At 41.2% G+C, this 26,339-nt stretch overlaps 1 protein-coding gene and 2 long non-coding RNA genes across 3 annotated transcripts in view; 1 reads left to right on the top strand and 2 right to left on the bottom strand.

Annotated features, from left to right (window-relative positions):
* The window catches only part of LOC120746205, a 20,981-nt gene extending 9,938 nt beyond the window's left edge, over window positions 1-11,043 (bottom strand). Inside the window, exon 1 of the long non-coding RNA XR_005698799.1 lies at window positions 10,112-11,043. This is a non-coding gene — a long non-coding RNA (uncharacterized LOC120746205). The remainder of the gene's footprint in view (window positions 1-10,111) is intronic.
* On the top strand, window positions 7,263-26,339 carry LOC120746206. The gene is made up of 3 exons (XR_005698800.1): window positions 7,263-7,821; window positions 9,781-9,783; window positions 26,329-26,339. It is a non-coding gene; the product is annotated as an uncharacterized LOC120746206 (long non-coding RNA).
* LOC120746204 (zinc finger protein GLI2-like) overlaps window positions 17,892-26,339 on the bottom strand; it is an 80,356-nt gene continuing 71,908 nt past the window's right edge. Inside the window, 3 exon segments of the mRNA XM_040051549.1 lie at window positions 17,892-21,229; window positions 22,195-22,546; window positions 25,455-25,733. Of these exon segments, the coding sequence (XP_039907483.1) occupies window positions 19,200-21,229; window positions 22,195-22,546; window positions 25,455-25,733 (2,661 nt within the window). The 3' untranslated portion in view covers window positions 17,892-19,199.

Here is a 26,339-nt window from a genome sequence, read left to right as displayed (position 1 = left end):
TTGTTTTCTTTACAAGCTGCTTCAACAGGCGGGAAATGCAGCATCATTTTCCACTGCAATTAACAGGGAGGCCCTGATGCTGAGGTGCCAGCTCTGTGTATGGCTCTGGCACCTTCCAGCCTTTTTCTGGATAGACTTAACAGGCCCCGACTGCATGTCTTGGCTCGGAGATTTGAGCTGGAGTCGGCCTCCCCTGACGTAATCCTTTAAGAAACGGCTCTCCTCGCATAAAAGGGAGGCTTGCTGTGACTATCAGCGCGGTTAATATCCCCAACGCGAGGCCAAAGTTAGCGGAGAACATCTGAAAACGACCTCTTCCTCTTCTTCCAGCTCCACATTAAAGCCCATTTATGCAAAGCGTAGCTCGGCCTGTCAGCGTCTAATCATTACAAGGATGATCGATGGTGTTTATTTTCTGATGATGGAACGCAACCCCCTGCCTGATGATAATTGTAATAAAAAGGACAGATCAAGCCGGCAGAGTTATTAAATTATCAGACTATAATTTGCATTAATGCCGGCTGCAGGGATGCAGAGGGGTGGTGGTGGTGATGGGGTTGGGATGTTTGACAGAAGCCCAGCTCCAGCTTGTTAGAGAGTCCACCTTCAAAAGCTCCCTCTGCCCTTGGCACCCCCCATACGGATCCTCAGCGTGCCATCATGTCATGATGACATGCATGTCATATGACAAGGGGACAGCTGAGAGGCACAACAAAAGTGAACGAGGCAAACTTTAGTGGGCATGAGAGCTGATTTGAGCTAAAGCTGGTTTTTAGGACAGATTCACAATTTTCTTTTCTCTCCACTCGTCTGACCTGAGAGTCGCTTCCTTGCACACCTCTGACCTACAGGTAAGTTCGGCCTTTCTGTGAGAAAATATGACCGGCTACAATGAGCAAGCAACCAAAATATGCAGTTTGGGAGTGGCTCAGTTGGCCTCCAGAACTGCCAGGAAGTGCCAAAAGTTGCACTTCGCCCTCCGTACGGTTGTTGTGAAGGAGGAAATTTGCATTAGAGACCAAAACAGTTTTTTGTGTCCAGGTCTAAATGTCTTTATTACTGCTTTAAAGCTGCACATTTTAACTTTGGAGTCAAACTCAGGTGGACATGAGAGTAACCTCCGTAAGCTTCTTTCAGCTGCTCCCTTATTTACAACCATCCACAACAGGACATGGATCCAAATATTTGATCTGAAAGATTTTACTGCCATGTGCTCTTCCTGCAGCAGCCCTACCAGGATCTGTGCCTCCTTCCAGTCTCGAACTGGGATATTTTCTCAGTGTTAAGCTGAAATTATGATTCAGCAGTGGTTGTTCACGGGCAGTGCGTCTACCTGCAGACAGTGTTTGCTGCTGATAGAGGAGGCATGCAAAACAAGTGGTGCAACTGGTCTGTGGACCATTCTTGTTTATGCTGTTGTTGTTGGATCATCAGCTGTGGAGAAGAGCGAAGAGCTGAAGTGAAACTGATTGTCCACTGAAGCCACCGTCTGTGCTTTTCATGCTGTATTTTAGATATTTGCTGATTTTCTTGCAGTTCTCTCATTCCTGGTTGAACGCCACTGTCCGTTTCTTTCAGCCCACCTTTCAACTATTTAGGAAACAAAGAAATAATTAGCTTAAGCCACTCCATAATATGGCCCATGCCTTTTAAAGTACAGCATGCTTATGATGTAAGATAGGGGAATATTGTTTCTTCCCTGTAAAAACCTGACTTGTTACCTCTTTATTCTAGTTTGGTTGCCATTAAGTATTTGTAAGTAAATATAATTACTTTGTAATTTCAAATAAATTTCATGAAATTCAATTTAATTACAGGGGAATAACACTTTTAGTCATGGGCCCTGTTTATAAAGTGTTACCGAAGTTTCTTCAAACCTGACTAAAGTGGGAAACATGTTGATATTAGGCGAATGTTAAATAACCTTTAGGACTTTTGAGACTTTCTAGCGAGCACTGAACTTTTCAGTCTTTCTGTGTGTTCTCATCAGGATACTCCAGCTGTCAGCACACACCTGCTGGATGACACCTGGATGGGCCCAGCATACGTTTAGTGCTGCGAATCCTCAGAGTGGGTGGACTGGGTGAGGAGGAGGGGGAGAGGGCACAGTGATAGGAGGTTTTAATGAGGACCTCCATCCTTAAACCTCCAGAGAGCCAAGACCTGCAGGGCCCCGCTGGCTGTGAGGTGGCGGCGCTGACCTCCCTCAGCTGCCTCTGCCATCCACCACTTCCTGGAGAGTTTGAGCCATCCATTCACAGAAAAGTTGAGCAACTTTACACAACAAAATGTAAATTTTTAAACCTTACAATTAGTTTGTTACAAGTATTTAATAAGGAACATTTCTTATTTTTGTATATTTTACTTACTTTACTTTGCGTCTCATGTTATGGCAATACATCAGATCATCGTAGATTTCATTCACAGTGATTAATGGTGTGAAATGAGAGGCTGAAAAATGTCAAAATTTGCCCTCTGGAAAATAAAAAACATTATCTCTCATTATAAAATATAATATTTAGCGTTTACTGGCTTTCTATTCATTATTTATATCAGCAATTCCAAAAAAGCTGAGATACTTCATCTCTCCAGCCTATTCTGCGTCTGTCACCCAGCACTTCCCACCCTTTATTGCCCCTTGAAAAATGAACTCCCTGGAATGCATATAAGACATATAAGGACTCAAAAGCGTCACTCACAAGCATTCCCACCTCTTACAAGCAATCACTACACTACACACCAGTACGGTTTTCAAGCCAAACCCAGTTTATACTGGCACAGCGTGTTAGTACATTTTCCCCTTTGTCTCAAGAACCTGGGATCCTTAAAGTCATCCACTTGAGGCATCAACTCATTCCCAATTCCCAAAGCAAAGAAAGCGCTCAACCCTTATCCGGGGCTCTCTGGTTACTTCAAACCTTTGTGTTTAAAGTAAATGTAAATACCTGGAGTGTTATTCATGACTAATTTCCTTTTTAGTTACATCAGAGACAAATCTCATACCAGCTGATGATTCTGGACGTTTTGCAAGTTTTCTCTAAAAAGGTGTGATGATCGATAATGATTGACAAGTAAAACCGACTTCCTGTTGCAAAGCGTCCTTGAACAAAACCCTAACCTATACAGAAACACCAACTTCCTGCCAGATGTCCTTACAGTGGTGTGTGTTTGTATGTGTGCGTGTGTGTGTGTGTGTCATTACATGTAAATGACAATGGAGACTCTGCCTGCATGAGGTAGCCCAGATAATGACCACCACAATTGTTTGTGTGAAAGCTCTCGGTGTTGGGATGAGCCGTTAATATCACAGAGCGCCTCAGACAGATGGCACGTTGTTGGAAAACAGATGTTATTTTGCATAGAAACATATCATGAATATGCATACTGTATTAGTTCATGACACCGAAGGCCTCGCTGATGATTGGCCCGCTCTTTGTTAGTTAGCAGTAAAGGAAATCTTTTAACTGTAGCATCTTTTGACCTCTGACGTGGGAGATTAAAAAAAAACTAACAATGGTCATGGTTTGTTGTAACCTCATCACTGTAGCCATATGCAATACCAACCTGAGTGCCAGACAGTACCGATGATTTTACAGGTGTTCAGTCCGTGTATAAAGAAATCTGGAAGTTTGATAAACATCTTCAAGTGATTCTGCTCTGAAGTTTGCACATATTTAAAAAGTTAGCAGTTCCTACCTGACTTTTATCAGCTCTCATTCCGATGACAGTGTTGAATAATGCCGCTACGATTGTGTTTTAGAGCCAGAAGGAAGGGAGGTGTGGAGTAAAAACACACTTCTCCTTACCTGATTCTGGTATTTTAAAGCTTACAGTTGCAATATTTAAATGGAGTTAGTGGGGATAGGTTATTTGGAAACCTTAAATTGCCCATAGGTGTGAATGCGGGTATGAATGTGAGTGCAAACGGTTGTTTCAGTGTGTTAGGGAGTACCCTGCCTCTCGCCATAAGACAGCTGGGATCATGACCCTGGGTCAGTTTGCTCAGCCTTTTTTGAGTTTTTTTAGACTTCAAATTTTGTTTACTTAAATATTTTATGTGATTTGTGGTTTTCTTAGTGTTTAGGTTGTTTTGTGTATATTTGTCCTCTTAGTGTACAGTTGTTTAAGAGTTTAGTTCTTCCCTAAGTGTTCTGCCCTCTTGTGCCAAGTCTCCTGTGTTAAATGTCCCCATTCAGTTATCTCACTTCCTGTCTTATTTTGAGAGTTCCTTGTGCTTTGCTTTTAGTTTTGCTTCCCTATTCTTGTCTTCTGTGATTTAGTTCAGCTTTGTGCCATTCTCCTCAACTGTCTCCACTTTCCCTTATTGCCCTTCTAAACAGGTGCTGTCACCTGTGGTCCTTTGTTAGAGTGTCTAGTGGTCTATTGTTTCTAATTGTCAATGTGGATTTTCTCTTGGCTGTAGAGAATTTACTTTTCACAGTTTTCACTGTTCCCCCTTTTTGGACTTATGTTTGACCTTTTTTTTACTATTGCAAACTATCTACTAAGTTCAGCTCTGCCTGCCTCAGACTTTGCAGTTTGGACACTCCACACAACACTCAAAAGAAGTCATTCACAGTAATATCAGGGTGTCCATCGACCCAGAGTTGTTTTATTGGACCATAAAGGCAGTTTGTAATGAGAGTACAATGTTTTGATTTATGACAAATTAATTTGAGAGTACTTTGGCCTCTTTTTGTAATAACCAGGGTTTCTTTTTAATCTCTTTGCTTGCTTTAAGCTCTGTTTCCAGATTTAATTCAAGTTAAAGATATCAAATAGGTGATTTTTGTGATATCACCAAAAATCATGTTGGGCCACTGAGACTTTTCAAGTCTAGAACTGTTGGAAGCAAAATCCCATTTCTTACATTTGACCTTTTATCTTGGAAAGAAGTCCAAGGAATAAAACAAGCTCAGGAATGCTGCATAAATTACCAACTATAATTTTCCTGTTGGGTTTCAATGCTTGCAGTTTAGAAAAAAAGCTCAAGGGGCTTTTACTTTGGAAACACCTCAGCAACATTCCCAGACAGCGCTGCACTCCAGCAGGTCAGCGTGTCACTTCATTCAGGAAAACCCAGAAAAGTGTCTGAAACCCTCACAGAGCTGGTTTGGTTCTGCAGATTCTTTCACTTTCTCTATAAAAATTTTAAGACAGGGCTCGTTAAAGGACCATACCGGTGTTTTTGTCCTTTCAGACTTTATCGTGGCACTGACCTCAGTTTCTGAGGATTATTCACGCGGCCTTAGTTAATATTAAGCAGGCGATGACACGGGGGGCCCCTGTGCTCGCTCTCGGCAGGGAGTTGGCCCTATTGAAATGAGGAGCCGCGCCTTAATAATACATTTGTCCCACAGGGGCCACCCATGCTAAGACATTTCAGGAACTGCAAGGTGCTTCAAATCTCAACACGTTCAGGTCTGAGGCTGGAAGGTCATCTCTTGAATCTTAATCGCCTAGAGTTGGTTTACTGGCTTCACAGTCATAAGAATGGTGAAGCTTTGTGGGGATACCAGAGAGAGCCTCTGCTGCTCTGGATACATCCGTGCTTTTCCTGTCTTTTCATAAACCCAGTCAACCTGCCAGAACTTACATTGCTCATTCCCCGTCCAAGAGCCAGATTGGATTTTTTTTCATATTTACTTAGAATTTGACTTACAACAGCTACTTGATTTGATCCAGTTTCCAGCATCTAATAAAATTTAATGTATTTAAAATCAAGATTTAAAAACAAAGTGATCTTTATTTAATAGTCTTTAATTTAGGACAAATAAAAATGAAACATTGTAAGGCAAATTTATTATTCCATTGTTCTGTTAATTGCTAATGATGATGCCTAAGTAAATAGCTTGATGCAATTATAAAGTAATTTTTTGTTATCATAGTTGTTAGCATCATCAGTCTTCCCAGTCATTGGCCCAGAGATGGATATTTTGACAACAACCAGTGTTGGTGAGTAACAGAATACATGTACCGCCATTACGTATTTAAAATACAAAATATGAGTAACTGTATTCCGTTACAGTTACCATTTAAAAAGGTGGTATTTAGAATACAGTTACTTTGTTGAAATAAATGGATTACACGGTGGTATTTTCCTGTTTCATATTGTCGCGGGTCAGGACTGTTTGGGTTTTGCTATGTTCTGTTGTTCCAGGCGGCAGCGTTACGGTTGCCATGGTTACAGGGTGACACGGGCTCTCTCTTCATGTTTCCTGGGTGAGAGAGCGCCATTTTGTTGTTGTTGTTGTGCTAAGCTAATAGGCAGAATGCTACAGGCATAGCTCTAAAGAATGTAGCTTCATGGGCAGTGTAGTCCGTGCTGCAGGGAGAATGGACTGCCATACACGTTATGGGTCTGTGAGCGCGAGGAGGGAGAAAAAGGAGAGTGGAAAGGTACGAGTTGTCATCGAGCAGAAACAGGAGCTGGAAGCATGTAAATATAATAATAACCACTGCAGCCAAGAAGAGTGCCTGACGAGCCCAGTTGTAAGTAAGCTATTAAGACTCGACTGTACACCGTGTTCCTTTTTTCCTCCAAAACAATAAGTTCAGTTAGAGCAGCCTTTCAACGCCTCTCTCTGTCTCTCGCTAGCAAAGTTGACCCAGACAACAAAGTAAAGCTAGTTTTCGGCTATAAGCCTGACACGGAACCCGATGTATTAGCCAGAGGTCCCTTTACCATGGTTCAGACCTTCAGTAATAGTATTAAATCACACAGCAATAGTACATTCATGTAGTTGTAAAAAGCATGATAATATATTAAGTAATCCAAAGTATTCAGAATACGTTACTCTCATTGAGTAACGTAACAGAATACGTTACAAAATACATTTTGGGGCATGTATTCTGTAATCTGTAGTGGAATACATTTTAAAAGTAACCTTCCCAACACTGACAACAACAAATAAGGTCAAAGTAGCAACACAACAAAAGGTAGATATCATTCTCCCCAGAGAATGAACCCCTTACATTTTAATGCAGATCTTTAAGTTGCAGGCTTATCATCCAGGAGTCTGTGATCTTGATTTATTACAAGATCTGCAACACAAATTCATAAATGTGTCATGGTCCTGGGTCTTTTGACCCAGCGTTTTAAGTTTGAGTTTATTTTGTTCATTAGGTTATCTAAGTTCATTTGGTTATTAGACTCCTTGTGTTTTCTTCCCCTGTATTTAAGCTTCCCCTCATCCTTCATGTTTCATGCTGCGTGTCTTATGTTATCAAGTTTGTATTATCATGCCCAAGTGTTTCTAGTTCTTATTATTTCCCCTTCGTGTTTCCAACCATGTTAAACCTCCCCTGCTCTTCCTGAGTTTCATGTCTGTGTCTTATGCTGTCAAGTTCTGGTTGTCGTTTCTAAGTCTGCATGTTTCCTGTTTTATTTTGAAAAGGGGTCTTGTGTTCTGTGCTCATGTGGTTAGTTTTACTCTTGCCTGTGCATCATTATGTTTATCCTAGTCAGCTGTTTCCTCATGTGTCTCCACTTCCCCTAATCACCTCCTGTGTATTTAAGTCCTCTGTTTTCAGTGTGTGATTGTCAGGTCGTCTGTTGTCCACGCCATGTTTCCGATGCCATGCCATGCTTCCAAGTTTCTTGTCTAGGTTTTTCTTATTGTTTGTTTAGATTCCCCAGTTTAGGTTTGTGTTAATTTTGCTTCAGTTTGCCTTGCCCTTTGTTTGTACCTTTTCTACCAGCCATATTAAACGGCTCGCCTTTTGTTAACATTTCAAGTTCTGTTCCCTGTTCCTTGGAGTCTGCGTTTTGGGTCCTTTTCTCAATTCATACAGTCTGCCCTCGCCAGACTGTGACAAAATGTTAACACATTAAGACCCTCATGCATTAAAGCTGAGAGACAGCTTTGACATAATGAAATCTCTCAACACGTTATTTGTTCAATTAAGCACTGAACAACTGAGAGTTGAGAGGTAAATAACTCAGTAGTTTGCAGGTTTGTTGGTTTTATGGGTAAAAAAAGCGAGAAGAACGATGGAATAGAAACACAAAGGTCCAAACTGGAGGCAAACTACCATCTCCTTGCTAGTTACTTGTTTACTTGGGCCACAGTCACTTCTCAAGCCTCCTTAAACTTGTAGTTCTCCAGAATGTGAACATTATCTGTAACTGGCATCAGCACGTTATGGTGAAGTGCAACCTGTATGTAATGGGCAAACACAGGAGACATCTGATAAAATGTCATTATGTCCTGCCCTCTGATGGAAACTTGTTATTAACACTGCATGTTGAAATGCTGATGACGGTTGTGGTATTAGAGATAATTTTAGGATTAGTTATTGGTCTTATTAACTACTAAAGTCTTATTAATTAGTAATTAGTTACTTATTAATTAGGGTTTTATTAATGAAACAAATCTCCATCACTGAAGAACTCGTTGTGCATAAATGTGACAAGAAATTGGCTTTGAGAAAACTGTAATATTTGAGGTTCTGGGAAAACAGAAAAAGCTCCACAGTTTCTTAGAGGGCACTCAGGAGAGTTCAGAATATAGAGGGCCCTATGGAGGTGTAGCTTAAACGTGGCAGTTTTCATTGAAGAAGTCACCATGAACAGAAGATGGATTGTTGTAAACTCTTAACTGATTGATTAGCATATGTTAGACAAAATAGTGTTGTCTGTTTGTAAAAACAAACAAAACAACAACAACTTAGTATTATATTTGCAAACAGTAAATTAAAATTTGGGTTTTTTCTGTTTTGAAGCAAGTGTAAAGGATTAGCCGTATCTAATTATTGTCCTTTATGTGAACTGCAAGCAGTTTCTGTAGAAAAAGTCTCTCTGTAGGTCATTTCTAGGCTTGTTCTTTTTTTTTTGGTGTTTACTTTACTGAGTGTCTGCTTGTGGCTGACTCCTTACTGACGTCTGATCATCTGTGGGCAGATACAAATGGAGACAGACATCCTCCTCAGCTGCCAGTTTGACCACAAGCTTCTAAAATTGATTCGTAAATTAATATTGTCTTCCAGCCTCAGCAGGCAGAGACTGAAATCTGGAGGGAATTTACATATTAGTCTAATAGAAATGAATGAGGCATCAGTGAGTGCAGAGCACTATCCATCATCTGCTCTGACACCAGGCGCAGGAGGAGAGAGTCAGCCTTGTTAGACTGTCACATGTGTAATAATAACAAAATAATGCAGAGCTGTGGAGATGTGATGTGGTGTCATCGCAAGGAAAAAGACAAGAAGAGGGGCGGTGGAGGTCAGAGCAGAAGAACAGTCTCCTTCACATCAGAGCGAGTCTGCTGGAATGAGTGTCACCACTGTGATGGAGCTGGTAGTCATTTACAATATCATCACTTTGACTCAGTGTCTGACCGCACAGAATGCGGGGACTCTCACATTCTTATGATGGTGGGTGGTGTCACTGGTGGTGCATGCTAAAAGAATTTCCTGTGCAGGATTTTCAGGATTTGAGGAAACTAAGAAAAGTTAGTTTAAATGAATGAATCGGCCAACAAGCCAATGAAAAATAAACCTAGAAAAACCAACTGACATACCAAAGACAAAACAATAAAAAAAATCAACAAACAATAAACAAACCATGAAATCAATTTAATCAACTAAGAAAACAACCAATCAGTAAGCTAACAAACCCACCAACCAAACAACAAATTAACCTGAAAACCAAAAATAAACCAAACAAACTGCCCAACTATTGTAACAGACACGTCAACTGATCAACTTACAGATAAACCAACCTACAAATTTCATCAAATGAAGATTGTGAAAAGTGTCTTTCTTTCTTCGTTGAAAAAGTCAGTAACGTGAGGAACAAAATCTCTCCTTCTGTGTCTCTCTTGTCTGCTCCAACTCAAGCTAGGCCTGTAATTTTAGAAAGATTTTTACCTGTGTCCTTACCTGAGCTGGTCAAGTTAGTTAATTCAATGAAAGCATCCTCCTGCTCTCTTGATATTTTACCTGGATCTTTGTCTAAAAAATGTCTTTCAGTCTGTTGGTCCCTGTGTGCTCACAATTATCAATACCTCACTGGTTTCTGGTCAGGTCCCTGTTTATTGTAAGAATGCTGTCATTCACCCACTGTTAAAAAAACCTAAGCTTGATGCTTCTCTTCTTAGTAGCTACAGACCGATTTCAAAATTACCGTTCATTTCTAAGATTTTAGAAAAGGTTGTGGCTAAGCAGCTTATAGCTGTTCTAGATGAATACAGCATTCTGGATAAATTCCAATCTGGCTTTCGTAGAGATCACTCTACTGAAACTACACTTCTTAGAGTCTCCAACGACATTTTGATGAGATGTGATGCAGGAGAATGCTCCGTTCTGTTGATGTTGGACCTGACCTCCGCCTTTGATACTGTGGACCATCATAATCTGCTAGATAGGCTGAGACACTGGGTGGGTATATCAGGGGCTGCTTTGGACTGGTTTGAATCCTATTTGCATGAACGATCCTTTTCTGTGGCTACCTCTAAGTACAGTTCCTCTTCTACTTTTCTTGCCTATGGTGTGCCACAAGGTTCAGTTTTGGGGCCTTTATTGTTCTTACTGTATTTACTTCCTCTTCAACACTTATTGAGCACTTTTAAGGACATTTCGTATCACTGCTATGCAGATGATATTCAGTTATATATCTCCTTTAAGCCCCATGATGTTTCCAAGCTACAGATTTTGCATAAGTGCATAGACTCCATTAGATGTTGGATGGCTGGAAACTTTCTTCAACTAAATGAAGACTGAAGTTCTTGTTTGTGTTCCTAAAAATTTTGTACCTAGTGTTATGGAAAACTTGGGTCCACATGCTACATTTGCAAAACCGTCTATCAGGAGCCTTGGTGTTAGTATTGACTCAGCTCTGACTTTGGATGCCCATGTAAAATCTTTGGTTCGCTCCTGTTTTTATCACTTGAGAAACATTGCTAAGCTGAGTCCCATTGTATCGCGCTCCGAATTAGAAATTGTCATTCATGCATTTGTTTCATCTCGTCTGGACTATTGTAATTCTTTGTTTACTTGTTTATGTAAAGCCTCTTTGGAGCATCTGCAAGTTGTTCAGAACGCTGCTGCAAAGCTTCTGACCACGTCCTCCAAGTTTTCCCATGTCACACCCCTGCTGATTCAGCTGCACTGGCTCCCCGTTAAATTCAGAATCCAGTTTAAGGTTTTGACCTTGACTTTCAGGGCTCTGCATGGACAAGCACCAACATATATAAGTGAACGTTTACATCCATACATTCCCAGCAGGTCCCTGAGGTCATGTGACCAGGGCTTGCTTGCTGTCCAACACACGAGGCTGAAAACAAAAGGCGACAAAGTTTTTGGAACTGTGGCCCCCAGATTGTGGAACTCTCTCCCTTTGAGCCTGAGATCTGTGGACTCAATGGTCGCTTTTAAAAAACAGCTAAAAACTCATCTTTTTAAACTTGCTTTTGGTTGATTTTTATTTTTAGGTTTTAGCTTCTGTGAAGAACTTTGTGATTTTTTATCTTGAAAGGTGCTATATAAATAAAGTTTTTTTTTTACTTACAAACCAATAAACCATCAACAACTCATACCGACAAACCCAGCAACCAACTAAACAACAAATCAATGAGCCAACAACCAAACTAACCAAGGACTACCCAAAAAACTATCTATAAACCAAAACATAACCAATTTACAGACAAGCCAACCTACATAACAACAGAATCGCCAACAAATCAACCAACAAACTAACCTACAAACTAAACTGTTAATCAACCAACAAACCAGTAAACTAGCTATCACATAAAACAAACAAACTTGACAAAAAATAATAATAAAAGAGCCAGCAAACCAACCGAATTACCCAACATTACCAACCCACCATCCGACCAACAAAATAACAAATAAACCTACTATTGAATCTACAAACAAAACAACCAGAACCAACAAATAAACTAACCGACATACAAAACAACCTACAAACTATGAAACAACTTTACTAAATGAATAAACTTAACATTAACTCATATGACAGAGCAACACAAGCAGCAATAACAAAACAAGTAAAAACAAAAAGGCCAAAAAACAAACTAACAAAACCAACCATCAAAACAACAAGCAAACTTACCAACAATCACATAAAGCAACAAATTAAATTAAAAAATAACCAACCAGAAAAAAAACAAAAACAACCAATAAAAAGCCAACAAATTAACAAATAGACTGAAAACTAACTAACAAACTAAGCAACAGTAAAGCAAATGTAAATTAATAACTAGAAATCAGGAAACAAATTAACCAACAGACCAATGACATACAGCATATAGGGTTTTTTAAAAAAAAAAATAAAACTCAGTTTCCAAACCTTAGAATAATCTGCAATTTTTAATAAAACACTCAAACTATACCATATCTAAATATTTATTTAAAATATATGGTCTGAATGGTACTGGGGTGATTTCTCCAACTGATTGCCTGTTAGGTAAGGTGCTTTGGTCATTTTCAGGAGAGATTCTATTCTTCAGCTAGCATCATGGGAATCCCTCGATTTAAAACCTGAAGTGATTTGCTGAAGATTTGCCTGGCGAGAAGCTGTTTGGATGTCTCTGCTTGTACTGGCCATTAAACTGTAAATGGACCTCGACCAATTTAAAAATGACTTTTTTCAGTCAGTGCATGAATTGAGGCCCTGTGTAAGATTTCACAATGAGCTGTACTCTGCAGTGAAATGCACCGTACAGCATTGATTTTAGCTGTTTAGCTGTTTTTTTCAGGTTACTTGACATACTCTCTCCGTATTATCAACTGGTTAGTACCATGTGGGAGTTTTGTACCCCTAGTTGGGAATTACTGATGCCATCTCCGTCTTCAGCTGCAGGCAGCTTTGCTAAGGTTTGAGTGTTTGCAAAAGCTTGTCGGTCATAAAGAGCCTGTCAAACTTGGAGCCCTGAGAGACGCCTGAGAATGTAGCATTCACTGTAAAAAACATTCCTCCGAAGGTCTTTAAACTCTCTGCAGACAGGCCTGTTTGTCGCCCCGCCATGAGCTCAGGCTGTAAAATGTCCACCCGCTGATGGTGCTGATTGAAGGTGACACTTGGGCACTTTTGGGGCTCGCTGTAGTTTGGACAAAATCTCTTTCCAGCTTTTGCTCTACGTACAATCTCTGAAAGATACATTTGAAGTTATTCTGGCTTTTTTTTAACACATCTTCAAGCACAACAATGTACTTTGGTTGTTACTGGATGGAAGTGTTAATGCCACTCTGGAGAATGATGCAAGTTCATGTTTCTGCTAACACCTAAAATGTGAGTTTGAGGCACGAACCCGAAGCAGAATTTGTGACCTCACAGCTGTAGTTTGAAGTCCATCCTGCTCCAGCAGCCAACACAAACACACAGTGAAGTGAAGTGAAGTGGAAACATGAGCCTGGACGTCCAGTGATGTAGGAGACATCTGGTATGCAGCAGCTAAAGTTTAAAAATGAAAAATGCTCCTATATACATAGATTCTGGGTTTCTTTATGAGGGAGGAGGAGCAGATGTCACTTCAAGAATTTCCAACAGTTTTGCTGAACTTCTGAATGGCAGATTTAAGTGAAGCTGCCAGACTCATGTAATCATCTTCATTCTGTCCAATCTCAAACTGTGTTTGTCCGAGCTTTGTGTTTCTGCAGCATAATATTTTAGATAGATGGATTAAAAAAACAGACACATGAAGGGAAATAAGTCTGTGATTGACCTCATCCTGGGAAAACTGCAGATACACCTGATCAAGTCTTTAAAATGAAGACTCAAAGACTGTAATGAATGTAGCAAAGCAGCGAAATACTGGAGGAATTTGTGGAGAATTATCTAGAATTTCTCTGATCTTTAACAATTTTGTAGTAACTGTATCTATAGGATATCTAGTGTGTGTCAGATTAACCAATTATAGACTTCTGTTGCTGCATGACTTTGTTAGAGATGCAGTGGTAGCTCCAAAAGCGAGTCAGTCCCTATTGACTAACATATTAAAATGTCCAACTTTACAGAAATAAACATATTTATAGCCTGATATAAAAACAGTTTTAGCCTCTATAGATAGTACCCTTCATAACAACTGTAAAAGGAAACAAACTAACCCATCTGGATTTTGCAAGGCACATTGGGGATGTGGCCTCTCTCACTGACAGGTAGCAGCTAATTGGAGTTCTTGAACTGGGCCTCTGGAATGTGTTTGTGCTGATGGAGCCTTTTGGAACATTTCTAATACAATTATTTCATAAATAATGTGGCTTTCAGTTAGTTAAATTGTCTTTAATTTTAAGCTTTTGATGTACTTTTCTCCTTTTATTCAGAAAGAGCTTAAAACCTTCCAACAGCTGACTAAACTTTACCAACAGAATGTGACAAGTCAATGAAATCATAACTTTATGTCCAAGACACCAACGGTTGTGAACAGAAGTTTAGATATACGATTGTCATGGTAATTTGGGGCTTTTAATGATTTCTTCAAACTGTTCTTTTTCCAGACTGGGATGATTGTACAGCCCAGTGATGCTGGTGTTCCAGCACTTTCCAGTTAATGGCAGCCTTGAGTCTTGGTGTTTCCTGGGTTGTTCCTGAACATATTAACCAATTTCCTCTCATCTCAGGGTGTCTGTTTGGGTCTTCTTGCAGAGCTTGGCAAAGCGATGATGCATCACAATAACTTGTATTTAAGTACAGTTGTTTTGAACTCATGATCTTGGAATCTGCAGTTGTTTAGAAATGGCTTCCCAATCTTCCCAGCTTGTGTAAATCTACACTGGATCTACATTAGATCTTCATTGACTTTCTTGGACTCTCTCATTGTTCTAAGTATTGATCAGTCCAGTGAGTGCCGTCAAACAAATCCTTCTTATGCTGCAAGAGAAACTAGCAAGTGTGGTCAATCATAATGACTAATGAGAAGTTATTAGGCTTTAGCATTGTCAGGTTAAAATATATTGTAGAGCCTTTTGACCCAAAAAGATCAGAGAAAATTCAAAATAAATTCAAACCCAGGTACTGTTTATTAAAGAGATTAAAAATGTTTGCTGTACGATCATTACACTCCTGTAAAAGAATTCAAAAAAAGCATTAAAAGCCAAAAATTGCCGTGAACCTTATGCCCATGATAAATGGATGTAAACCTCTGACCACAGCTGTATGTATTAGATTGCAAAGATAACGACTTTAGCAAAGTTAAAATGTGGCTGTCACCTTGCAAAAGTGATCAGATTATGCAGCTTAGAAAACAAAGAACTTGGAAACATTAGATTAATTAGAACGAGTTGTATGCAAATCTTAAATAACTCATTAAGGCTTAAATTAAAAACCAAATAAGAATTTAACGCCAGGTTAGGGCAGGTTCTCTGCTGCAAAACATCTCCAGTCATTGTTTTTTCCCTAACAAAGTTACAGTACAGTCATACTTCATGAGTGCTGAAACCCCTCTTTCATCTTCCTCACTCAGTTATCGCCATCAATAAATGAAGGTGCTGTTAATGCACCATCTTTGCGAGTCTTATCTCCACCTCTTGTTCGGGCCCTGGTTGTATTTCACAGCCCGGGGCTATTTTCTTTCTCACTTCACATCTCTGAGAGGAGAAGGAATTCCAGTGGCAGAAGCAATCACAAGCTCCAGATCAAACGTATCCTCAGCTGAATTCCTTGACAGACTAAAATCATTTGTTCCTCTCGCTAACGCTCAGCGCTGCGTCCCCGGCATCGCTCGCTCCTCTCAGCTGGTTTGTTTTATGTGGTTTCAGCAGCCGAGTCCTCTGGGCCGCTCTGTCAGAGCCAATATTGGAATACACACAGGCTAACTGCAGCAGCAGCCGCCGCTCTGCACTCATCGAGCCCTTTCGCCTCCTGTTAGCGTCCTTTTTCATCAGCTTACCAGTGAGGATTTACATTATGTCAAGCCTGTTCTCGCCGGCAAGGCAAGACGAGGTCAGGGGAAGTTATTTCAAAGCCGCCCTGAAAGAGGTCGTCTTAAGAATGTGTTGGCGCCTCAGCCTGACATTCAACAAGGAAGGAGTGAAGAAAGTGCGTTGTCGGCACGGGGTGTGGGAACATGGCTTCAAAGACGAAAGTTTTGTTGTTGAATTATTGAAACGATCAACACTCCTCCTCCTCCTCCTGCAGGAAATGATCAAGGGGCGGACTGATGAATAATAATATTTACTCAGCCACAGCGAGAACCAGGAGACGACAGAACCTGCTGGAAAACAGACTGAGTTGACGCTTTATTTGATTTACATGAGAGTAGGCTTTATGTTTTTGGACTGGGCTCATTACCAGAGCAGTTGTTAGCAAAAAGGTGGAATGAAATTGATAGCCGTCCTCTTGCTGCTTCAGTTTGACAGGTGATCGATTCAAGTAAAACCCTGAACCTGAACCTTTGACCCTACATTTGTCTGCCATATTTTGGGGTTTGGAATGACAGTACCATCCATCTATGGGACTACAGAACTGTGGCCTTCATGCTTACCAGATCTCAACTTGACTGAACAGCTATGGTGAAAAGTAAATGGACTGTTTCTTTTATAGCACTTTTCAACTCTACTTGAGCACGCACTTGTTCATACAACATGCCTTATTCACCCATTTACACTTTATCGTACAAACACTTTTTTCTCCTCCTAAGTGTTTTCTATCTAACATTTAAACTCCAATGAACTCATTGAAAAGCAATTTTGGATTCAGTATGTTGCCCTTAGTCATGTTGGTTTGAGGGTCCTAGAAGTGACTGTATATGGATGAGTGGCTGTTAAGTTATCAGCTGGCTTGGTTAGCAGGATGTATTGACAAACTGTATATATGCATCACATAGACACAGATAACTGGTAATTAAGTAATATTCAAATAAAATCCTAGAAATTTATTTACAAAAAGTAGAGCACAGACTTCTTAGATGGTCTGTAAGTACAGTTAACTACACAGGAGGTATATTATTGGTCAGATAATTCTATTGAAATGTTCCAACAGCACAAACAAGGTCCAGAAGTCCAGTTCAGGGACTCCAATTAGTTAAGGTGAAGCCTGGCCACCTGTGTCACCAACCATTTGTGAGTAAATAATACTTTTAAGCCTTAATAACATTTAAACAAGTGAGTTGTAAAAAATAACTTATGATGGCCACTTGCTTGGTGCTAATGCTCTAGACTTGCTTTATCTCACGTGGGTGTGTGGGACATTATATGGTCTTAATTATGTGAAAGTGAAAAGGTTAAAGACTGTCTAGTCCTATTATGTTGGACTTCAGGGGTGGGCAATTGATTTTCCCAAGGAGCCACATGAAAAACTGGGACTGTTTAGGAGGACTGATAGGTCCATCAGTAGAGCCCCTTCACAACAGTCCCAGTTTCTCATGTGACCCCTTGAAGAAATGAGTTGCCCACCCCTGCCAAATAATTGTAATGCCTTGCAAAGTTCAGGACTGTGGTACAAACCAACTTTAGAGACCATCCTGCAAAAAACAAAAGCAAACGCTTACATTAAAGCGGAACCATTTTAAAACATCTTAAACACTCCAGCCCTGAACATCTCTAGGGATTAGAGATTGTGAAAATGCAAATGTCCAAAGGAGTCACAGTTTACATTAGCCAGTCTTGTTTGAGAATGTGATCAATGCGCAGGTAAGAAACCAGTTCACTCAGTGGTACTGATAATGTGTGCTGCACCTTGCATGCTGTCATGATCGCTACCTTGACCAAACCAGAGTTCTTTCAGCAGTGAGAATAGGTCGGAAGTTGATTATTTTGTGCTACATGTAACTTCTCCCCACACCATCATGTGTGAAAACAGCTTAAATCAGGCACACTTTGAGCTAAATACAAACTGAGCTGGATACAAACCTTTGGTATTTTCTAGAGATATCTTGGATTTATATCTATGTATCTATATATTTATTTATAAAATAAATATCTTGTTGGAATGGCTTGTGACAATCACATTTATGAGAATAAAAGTTTGACATTGTGTAGCTCTGCAAACATCATAAAGAGCTGGTTGGGCTCAGTTGGTTTCTTTAATTGTTACAAAAATGGTCCTTAAGCCCTACAATACACATTAAAACTACATTTTTAGGCCTGTCATTTATATTTTGTTGGAATATTGGATGCTTAAGTTAATCGTGGCTAAAGTAATCCCAGCCAGCCAAAGGCTGAGGCTTCAGATTGCTCCAAACGCTCTGTTTCATACATTATTTTTCTACTCTTAGATCTTTATGATGTTAGAGAGAGTGGATGTCAGTAACCCAGGCAATTATAGACATACAAGCTCAATCGGCCTGCTTTCAAAGCCTTCTGTTGGGCCCAGGGAAAAAAAAATGCTTGAAATTGGCTAAGTAGGTGCATTTTAAACATTAATATTGCTCTTTGCATGGCATTGCATGGTGTTTCCTAAACTACAGCCAAATAGTTTTTTTTATATACTGAAAAAAAAATGTATTTCTGATTCTGCTGTGGATAATCTGGGCTGGAAGGACAACACAAAACACATGCATTTAAAAAAATCAAAGTCAATACTGTATTTCTTAGAAATATACAAAGGATATTTACATATAACGAGCACAACAAACTGTTTTCAACAGTGTAAAAAAGAAGAAAGTTTGAGTCTCTGCTCTGAAGTCTTCTCCTCTTCTCTCTGTGAGAGCACGGCCAAGTTATCAATAATTCCAGTCACAAATCAAGTCTCTGATGCCCAAATCTGAGATGCCACAGTTAATCTCAGCAGCAATGCAGCAATCAAATCACAGCTCACCGAGGGAAGTGGCTGTAAACTTGATGATAGATGGAAAAAAAAGAATAGTGAACTGTTTTCTCCTTGACAAATATTAAAGTTGAACTCAAGTAATTTACAGTGTGAAAGGTTTTAATTGAGTACACAGATAATTACCTGGTTGAATTTGCACGTTTTTTGAATATAACTATACGCACAACATGTGTTTGCTGTATCTGAGGCAGGCACTTAGTAAACTGATCTTACTGCAGACCTGTACAACAACTGAATAAACTCCCTTGTTCATCATTTTTGCTACCTAAGGCAAAAAACAACAACAAAGAATGATATGGCTTTTTGAAGAGACTAAAAAAACTGCCATTTTAAATAATTCATAAACAAGACTGTACAAGGAAACAACAGGCAGGCTACAGAAGCTTTCAGCTCACAATCACATCAATTCCAACTGCGGGGTTGAAGGGTTATTCTGCATCAGGGGTTCAAAATGTCTGCACACAGTTTGAGGCTAAGACATCAAGTTGAGGAACTTGCTCTCCTCTGCTAGAGCAGTCAGCAGTGAGCTCATGTCCCCGATGGCCATGTTCCCTGTCCCCGCAGGCACCGAAGGCAACGTGACCGAGTTCCTGGGCGTCGTGAGGCGAGAGGAGCTCTGGGACAAACTCTGGAGCAGACCTGGACTTAGCGTTCCCGACATGAGGCTGGAGTGATCCCCATCATCCAGCATGCTATCAAAGTCTATTTGTGCCTGCTCCAGTGCTGTGGTACAGTCACTGGTTCTTGCCGTCTGATTGGCGCTTGAAGTGGGAGGCACCACCTTGTTACAGTTTACATTACCATTAGGCTCATATACTTGAATCTGCCCTGTGTAGTACAAGGCATTGTCATTAGCATTATTGCTGCGGTGAAGTCCTAAAACTCCAGCAGTGGATAATTCGGAGTTAGCATTAGCAGCTTGCATCATTTGCTGCGTAACTTTTGGAACTGAAGGGTTCTTGTTCAGAGATCTTGGTTCGGTTGGTGGCCTTGGCTGAAAATTGTTCTGATTTCCAACTTGTGAGGGATTTGGGGAGTTCATGTTACATATTGATGTGTCAGTGTGTTCAATTTTTATCTGCACAGGCTGAAATCCAGCATCAGCAAAGTGCAAGTCAAAGGTCTCCATGTCACATGACTCCTGTTTGCAGTTGCTCCCACTAATGGTGTTAATGCAAGGCTTATAGGTGGTGTTACCATTCCTGTCATAGGGCTGGATGCCTTCATTTAACAGGGCTTCATTGAGATTCGATGGCTGCTGGAATCCTTGTTGCTGGAGGCAGTTTGCTCCTGGCTCGGAGTTCAGCTGAATGTACCTCTGCTGCATTGTGAGGTTCTGATTCAACTGCTGGTTGGAGCTGAAATGGTTGCTAAGAGATCCAAAATTGTGGTTTTGCTGGAGCACAGCCAGGTTCCCTCGAACCTGTAGTCTGGAGTACTCCTGGGAGGCATCCATGAGTCCTGAACTTGCTGGAACATTGGATGGCGAAGGTGGACACATCTGTTGCTGTTGACCTGGACTATTCCTCGAAGTGGGTAAAATCTGTGAGAGTAGATTCACAATAGCCATCCTTCTCTGACTGAAGTGCTGCTGCTGGATAGCCGAGGCTCCTTGGAAATCTTCATTTGTCTTGTCTCCATTATCAGGGATGTGACTTGTTGTTGTCTCCATGGTAGCATTCTCTGAAATGCTTGGTGGTCGCAGACTATAAGGGTAACGGTGAAGACCTCCATCTGATCGATGACAGTCTTGCTGAGATAAATGTCGGTGATCTGCTGTAGCAGGTGGACAAGGCTGGATTGTCACCCTTCCACTCAGCGTGCCCATGCTGTTGTAGCGGTGCAACTGCGACTGGTTTAAAGTTTCTGGGGCAACCTGTCTCACAGGGTCACTGGCTCGACGGGGGATGTTAGATGGGACTTCGTGGGGCATCAAACTTCTTGTGGCATAGCTGCTGTACTGTCTGAAAGGTAGGCCTTTGTTGGTGGAGGGTTTCTGGGAGTCCTCATACAGGGCTGCATGGGATTTCAGACACATTTGGTCCATATATGGAAGAGGTGTAGGTGGTACGCCCCCAGTGGCAGCTGCATATTTTGCCTTGAGACGGTAGTGTTGGGCTGGGGTCAGGCTCAGAGGGCTGGGAAGACCCACTGCTCCAAACACTCCTGCTCCTCCGCCACTCCCACCACACTGACTGGCCTGACTTGAGCGCCGTGAGATGTCGGCAGAGATGGGGTCGTAGGAGTCCGCAGAGCTGATGTTGCTGGGGCGGTTCGCACCAAATTGTGAGGCCTGGCTGGAGCGCCGACTGGAGAAACAAGGGGAGATGCCTGAGGAGCGGCGACTGAGGGTGTAGACTGAGCTCAAGGTGCTGGAAGTGCTATCACGTCTCTCGGAAAGGTTTTCTAGCACAGTCATTTTACTAGAGCTCAGTTCACCAAAGCTAGAACCAGGGAAGGACGCCGGACCCCCACCCATATTTTGGCTCTCCAGGAGGGAACCTGTGAACAAACAGATGAGAATGAGAAACTCTAGATCTAGAGCTACTTTGTCAAGCTTGTGGAGCTTTTTTTCAGGTATTTTTAAACTCAATCGAACAAACATAAAATACTAGGAACTTGCTGGTGGACCAAATGTAGTGCGTTTCATTGAATTAGATTCTATCTGAGGGGGCAGTGGGTGTATGTGTTCATATGAAAGAAGGTGCACCTGCTCTTTCTACGTCAATTAATGCCACAAGTAATACCACATATACTTTATCCGCAATAAAAAACAGATCAATATTCAGATAGCTCACTGGGCAGTTTCTCATTCTAGTCCATGGTCTTGATGAAAGTCCTTTGTTGTGCTCTGCAGCTTCAGTGAGTTCAGCACAGCAGCATAAACCTCCATCCTCCAGAGTAGAAGGACTACCACTCAGAACTGGAAAAGCACCTGAATAATGTGAAGGATCCCTGGGTCTGCCTTGGTTGGACATACTTGAAACATCTCTCTCAGGTGTCCAGTCAGATACTTTGGGTACCAGGGAAGGACTCCATGTAATCATGTTCATTTTATTAATCTTCTCCTAAATGACTGAGCTCATCACCTCCAAAGCTGGTCTCAGACAAAGTGCTAAGGAAGCTCAGCACGTATCCATGATCCTATTGTTTCTACCTACAGCTTATGGCCATGGATGAGGATGGAACAAAGATGGATCTAGTAAACTGGCAGTTTCAACCTTCACACTCAGTTCTTCTGCACGGTTATAGGAGGATTGTCCAAGTAAAGTCCTGTCCAAGTCTATTCATGTGTGGGAAACATTGAAGTAAAGTGTCCACCTGCTTACTAATTAGTTCTTGGATTGGAAACCAAATCACCTAAGAAAAGTGTTAACTATGGAAAAGTTTCTATATTTTTAGTGAAAGGTTGAAGTGAAGTGAATAACTGTCAAAGCAGCTTTAGTCTAGACTTTCTATCAACTCACCGCCTGCCAGTATGGGTGGGAGCTTCGTCCCGAGGACCACAGGTGGTGTTGGGTTGTTGGTCCACTGGCAGGAGTCCCTCACTGTCTTCAGTTTCTCCTTCTTGAGATGCTCCAGGCGCTGGCTGGTGCTGAATTGCTTTCTAAAGCGAAGACCCACCGCTGCGACCCCACTGGTGGAATCTTCAAAGCCCAAGGACTCCACAAACGGCAGGTCATCCAGGGTGCTGAGGTCCCCTAGGCTCCCCCCGCTGTGCGCCGCCATCTCTACTCCACTGTCATTGTTGGTGGCACTGCCAAGTGGTGATGGTTCGCTGCTACATGATGACTGACCGCCAGGGCTGGACTGATACATCTGTGAAGAAGGAAGAGAAAGAGAAGGAATGCAGAAAATGAGATTTTAAAAAAAGAACATGAGCAAAACAGAAAGAGACACAATAGTTTGTCCTAAAAACAGCTTTTCTGTAGTAGAACAAAAATGGGACAGTGGTTAACATGGCATGAAAAACAGTGAATCAGTGAGTCTTTTATCCTCCCCCAGCTTAATTGTAAATAATGAGTGTGTTTTTTGGGGATGGGGGTGAAGAGGTGGGGGCGCACCACAGATTACAGACTGTCTTAGTCTGTCTGTGAATTAGAAATGGGCAGGATGAAAGGCTGCTTGAGCCTGAGCCAGAGCGCCGGGCCAATCATCACAACATGTGATCACATTTCCCTCTCCAAAAAATCAACTGTCAGGGTGGAGGCTGCTCAAGCATTTAGGTGAAGCTTGTTGTTCTCTTACCTTCACAACTATATCTTTCAATGTTAGTTTTGTTTACATCAAATTCGAGTTAACAGAGGGTTTAACATGATGACAAACCTCTCCAATCGGACTAAGGACAGCAATGATTAGACGGTGTATATCCACTGCCTGGCCTGTTTCCTTGCAGTCTCTAATATATTCGCTGCTAAAAAAGCTGTCTTGATCACAGCTTGCTGGTTGGCTCAGTTTGCACAACCAATTCCCAGTGTTTGAATATTCATCCAGGAGTGACTTTTATCATGGTCTGTGATGGGTGTTTGATAGGTCTCTGCTGTGAATGTAATCCTGTGTAATGGAAAAATGTACACCGTAGTACCATTTCGAGATAACAACGTCATGCATAAATAACTCCCTGCTTGTTTCAGATGACTAAAATCTCAGAAACGAACTGGATGCAATTAATTCCAATTTAATTATACAAATTAAACAAACCCCATTAAAAAACAACACCAAAAAAACCCCAAGAAAAGCTACTTCAATAAGAGATTAGGCAATGTAGAGTTGTTTTTAATATTCTACCCTGAAAAGGATTATAGTCCTTCTTGACTTTTGGTACTTTAAACAGCTGTTACTGAAATAGGGCAGGGCTTCTCAGACGTTAATCAAGGAGCAGCCCCCATGCCAGAGGTTAAGCCCAGTGCTTTGGAGTCAATGAAATTGACCTTTCCACCATGTTTGTGTTTTGTGTGCCTTTTGGCATGTTTTAGATGCAATTATTATTACATATTACATATTTGGCTGTTTTGATGAGTGAAATTACAGAGTTTATTTTTTGGGTAGTGGCTTCATCCATTTTGTATTTAAAGCCTATGGCAATGGTGGCAAATATATGGCAAGTTACAGTCTCATCAAGCAAATTACAGTGAAAAAAAACTGCAGTTTTATCAATAAAATGCTCTGTTTGTCTTGCTGGAATACCAGCATTAAAAAGAAAAGCATGAGACTTAAAGTATTTCTAGCAGTATTTCAAGTTGTTTAGATTATACTGCAGTTGCTAAAAACGAAACTTCTGAACCTGACTCAACGTGATTACACACAAGTCTGTTACACACTTGCATAAATCAACGGTTTATGAAATGTGACCATTTTTGGATTATACAGTACTGTGCAAAAGTCTTGAGCCTCACATCATTTCTTTAGACTTAGCTAAGAAAAGGGGAACAACTGGACTCGTAAATGGAAATAAAGCATGCGGCAATTCAAATGAGCTGGAAAGGAAGGCAGGTTTCTTGTCATTTCATTAATGACTGATAGTGCTGCACCGTGGGTTTCTTTTACTGCACTGGTAGTGTGTTTGGGATCATCATGCTGAAAAAGGTGCTTATATCAATCAGATGCTTTTCAAAAAATATTGCATGATGGATCACAGTTTGATGGTACTTTTCTCTGTTCATATCTCATCAATTTTGACAAGATCTCCAACACCACTGAGTTATATGCAGCCCAAAACCATGACAGAGCCTCCACCGTGTTTTACAGATGTCTGTAGACACTCACTGTTGTACCTGACCACATCTGTACATACTGATAATGATTTTCACCACAGATTTTTTTATTTGGATTCATCACTCTATCAGAGCTGCTGCTGATTTTCAGTCCAGATCTTGTATAATCCAGCCTCAGTCTTTTCTCCTTGGTCCCCCCAGGTGTGCTGACACAGTGTGTCAGCACACCTGAATCAAATGATTAGTTCATTACCAGCCCTCTGGAGAACTTCAAGACATGTGGACGTCATTTAGCCATTTAAATCAGCTGTGTTGGATCAAGGACAACCCTGGTGTAGACACAACACTGTTTCTTCTGTTGAGAGTTAACAATCCTCTGGAAATGGACAGGTACAAGGAATGGAATGAAAATTAATGAAAAAGTAGCCAGTGTTTAAAAAAAAATTGAAAGACCTTCAAAGAGCCTGAACAAATATTGCTCACAGCCACTTTAAAACATTACAAGAAAATCTGGCACCTTGGAATGAAAATGAGGAAAGGAATGGGAGAGGGTAATGAGGCATAACTCAAGATGGCTTTACAACAAGAGTGGGGAGAATAAATCTGGAGGTGTTTGGGACTTTGAAGCTGCTGTTCTTTGGTCATAATGTAATTTTGGAAGTGAATCAGTGTAATGGAAAGGAAGGAAGTTGAAAGATGGTAAATAAAAAGGACTTTAAATAATGTACAATAGTTATAAGCCACAGATGAGCTCACCTCAGTAAGGTCTGTCCATAAGGAAAGTCAGAAAGGAGAGAGAAATGAAAACAATGAGGCAGGAAGCTGAAAAAAGGTTAGAACAAAAAGGCATGCTGGACTAAAAGAAGGGAAATAAGAGAAATACTTCATTAAACAAAAGAGGTTTATACTAGAGTTGTTAGAATCAAAAGCTGTGTAGTAAAGTCAGCATGCAGTACATAACTCGTCTAACTTTGTGCCCCTGTGTGTGTGTGCGCAGATTTGAGCGGTCTTACCATAGAGTTTTCTGTCTTGATGGATTTGACCTGCAGGTAGTCCTCCACACCTCTGGGGGAGCTGTTATCCAATATTTTGTCTTCCCTGTGGGTTCGCTCTCTTGGACCCGTCTCATTCTCGCTGTTCTCCCGGGGTGGCAGTGGTCTGGGTGGCAGGTCGCTGCGCTGCTTCTTGGTGACGTGGGCCTCAGGGCCGTGCACTGTCTTCACGTGCTTCCTGAGAGAGCTGGGATCGGTGTAGCGCTTGGTGCACCCGGGGATCTTACATACGTAAGGTTTCTGTAGGTGCAGAGAAAAAATCATTCAATGCCGAAATAAAAGACTGAAAACTACCGAAAACTGCAGTTCCCAAATGTTATGGTGGCCACATCCATCTTTATATATACGGTCATTAGAGCTTGCATATTCACTGTGAGGGTACATAGTGAACTGTGACTCCAGCAGGCTGTGCGGATCTGCTGTCAACAGCTGTTAGCACTGAACGTTTAATGAGGAAATCAGCAGAAACAATCAGTGACTTTGGGATTTCTCAGCAGTCAGAGGCAACCTGCAGGTTTTAACTCCCTCTCTAATGCTGCGGACCTGTTTTTATTGAGTTGTATCTGAGCTGCATGTGAGCAGCTCAGTGTGACCGTGGGCTGTTGCAGCGATGCTGAATTCCCACTCCGCAGTCCCACTGAGCGCTCTGAAACACTGCCAGGATTCATTTTCTGCTCCTGCAGGTGGTCTGGCTCCTGCAGGGGCGGCAAGCATGATTCGCCCTAATGCATTGTGGGCCGTGGAGCTCATTATGCCTCCACCTCATTATTTACTCACAAATGTCTGCAAGACTTGCACAGGGGGACACAAAGGGTGCTGGCACCACTTCGTACAGACACAAATGAA

Source organism: Simochromis diagramma, unplaced genomic scaffold (assembly GCF_900408965.1).
Source record: "Simochromis diagramma unplaced genomic scaffold, fSimDia1.1 OVJJ01000107.1, whole genome shotgun sequence".
NCBI classification, from domain to species: Eukaryota; Metazoa; Chordata; class Actinopteri; order Cichliformes; family Cichlidae; genus Simochromis; species Simochromis diagramma.
This window is presented reverse-complemented; position numbering and strand designations above follow the sequence as displayed.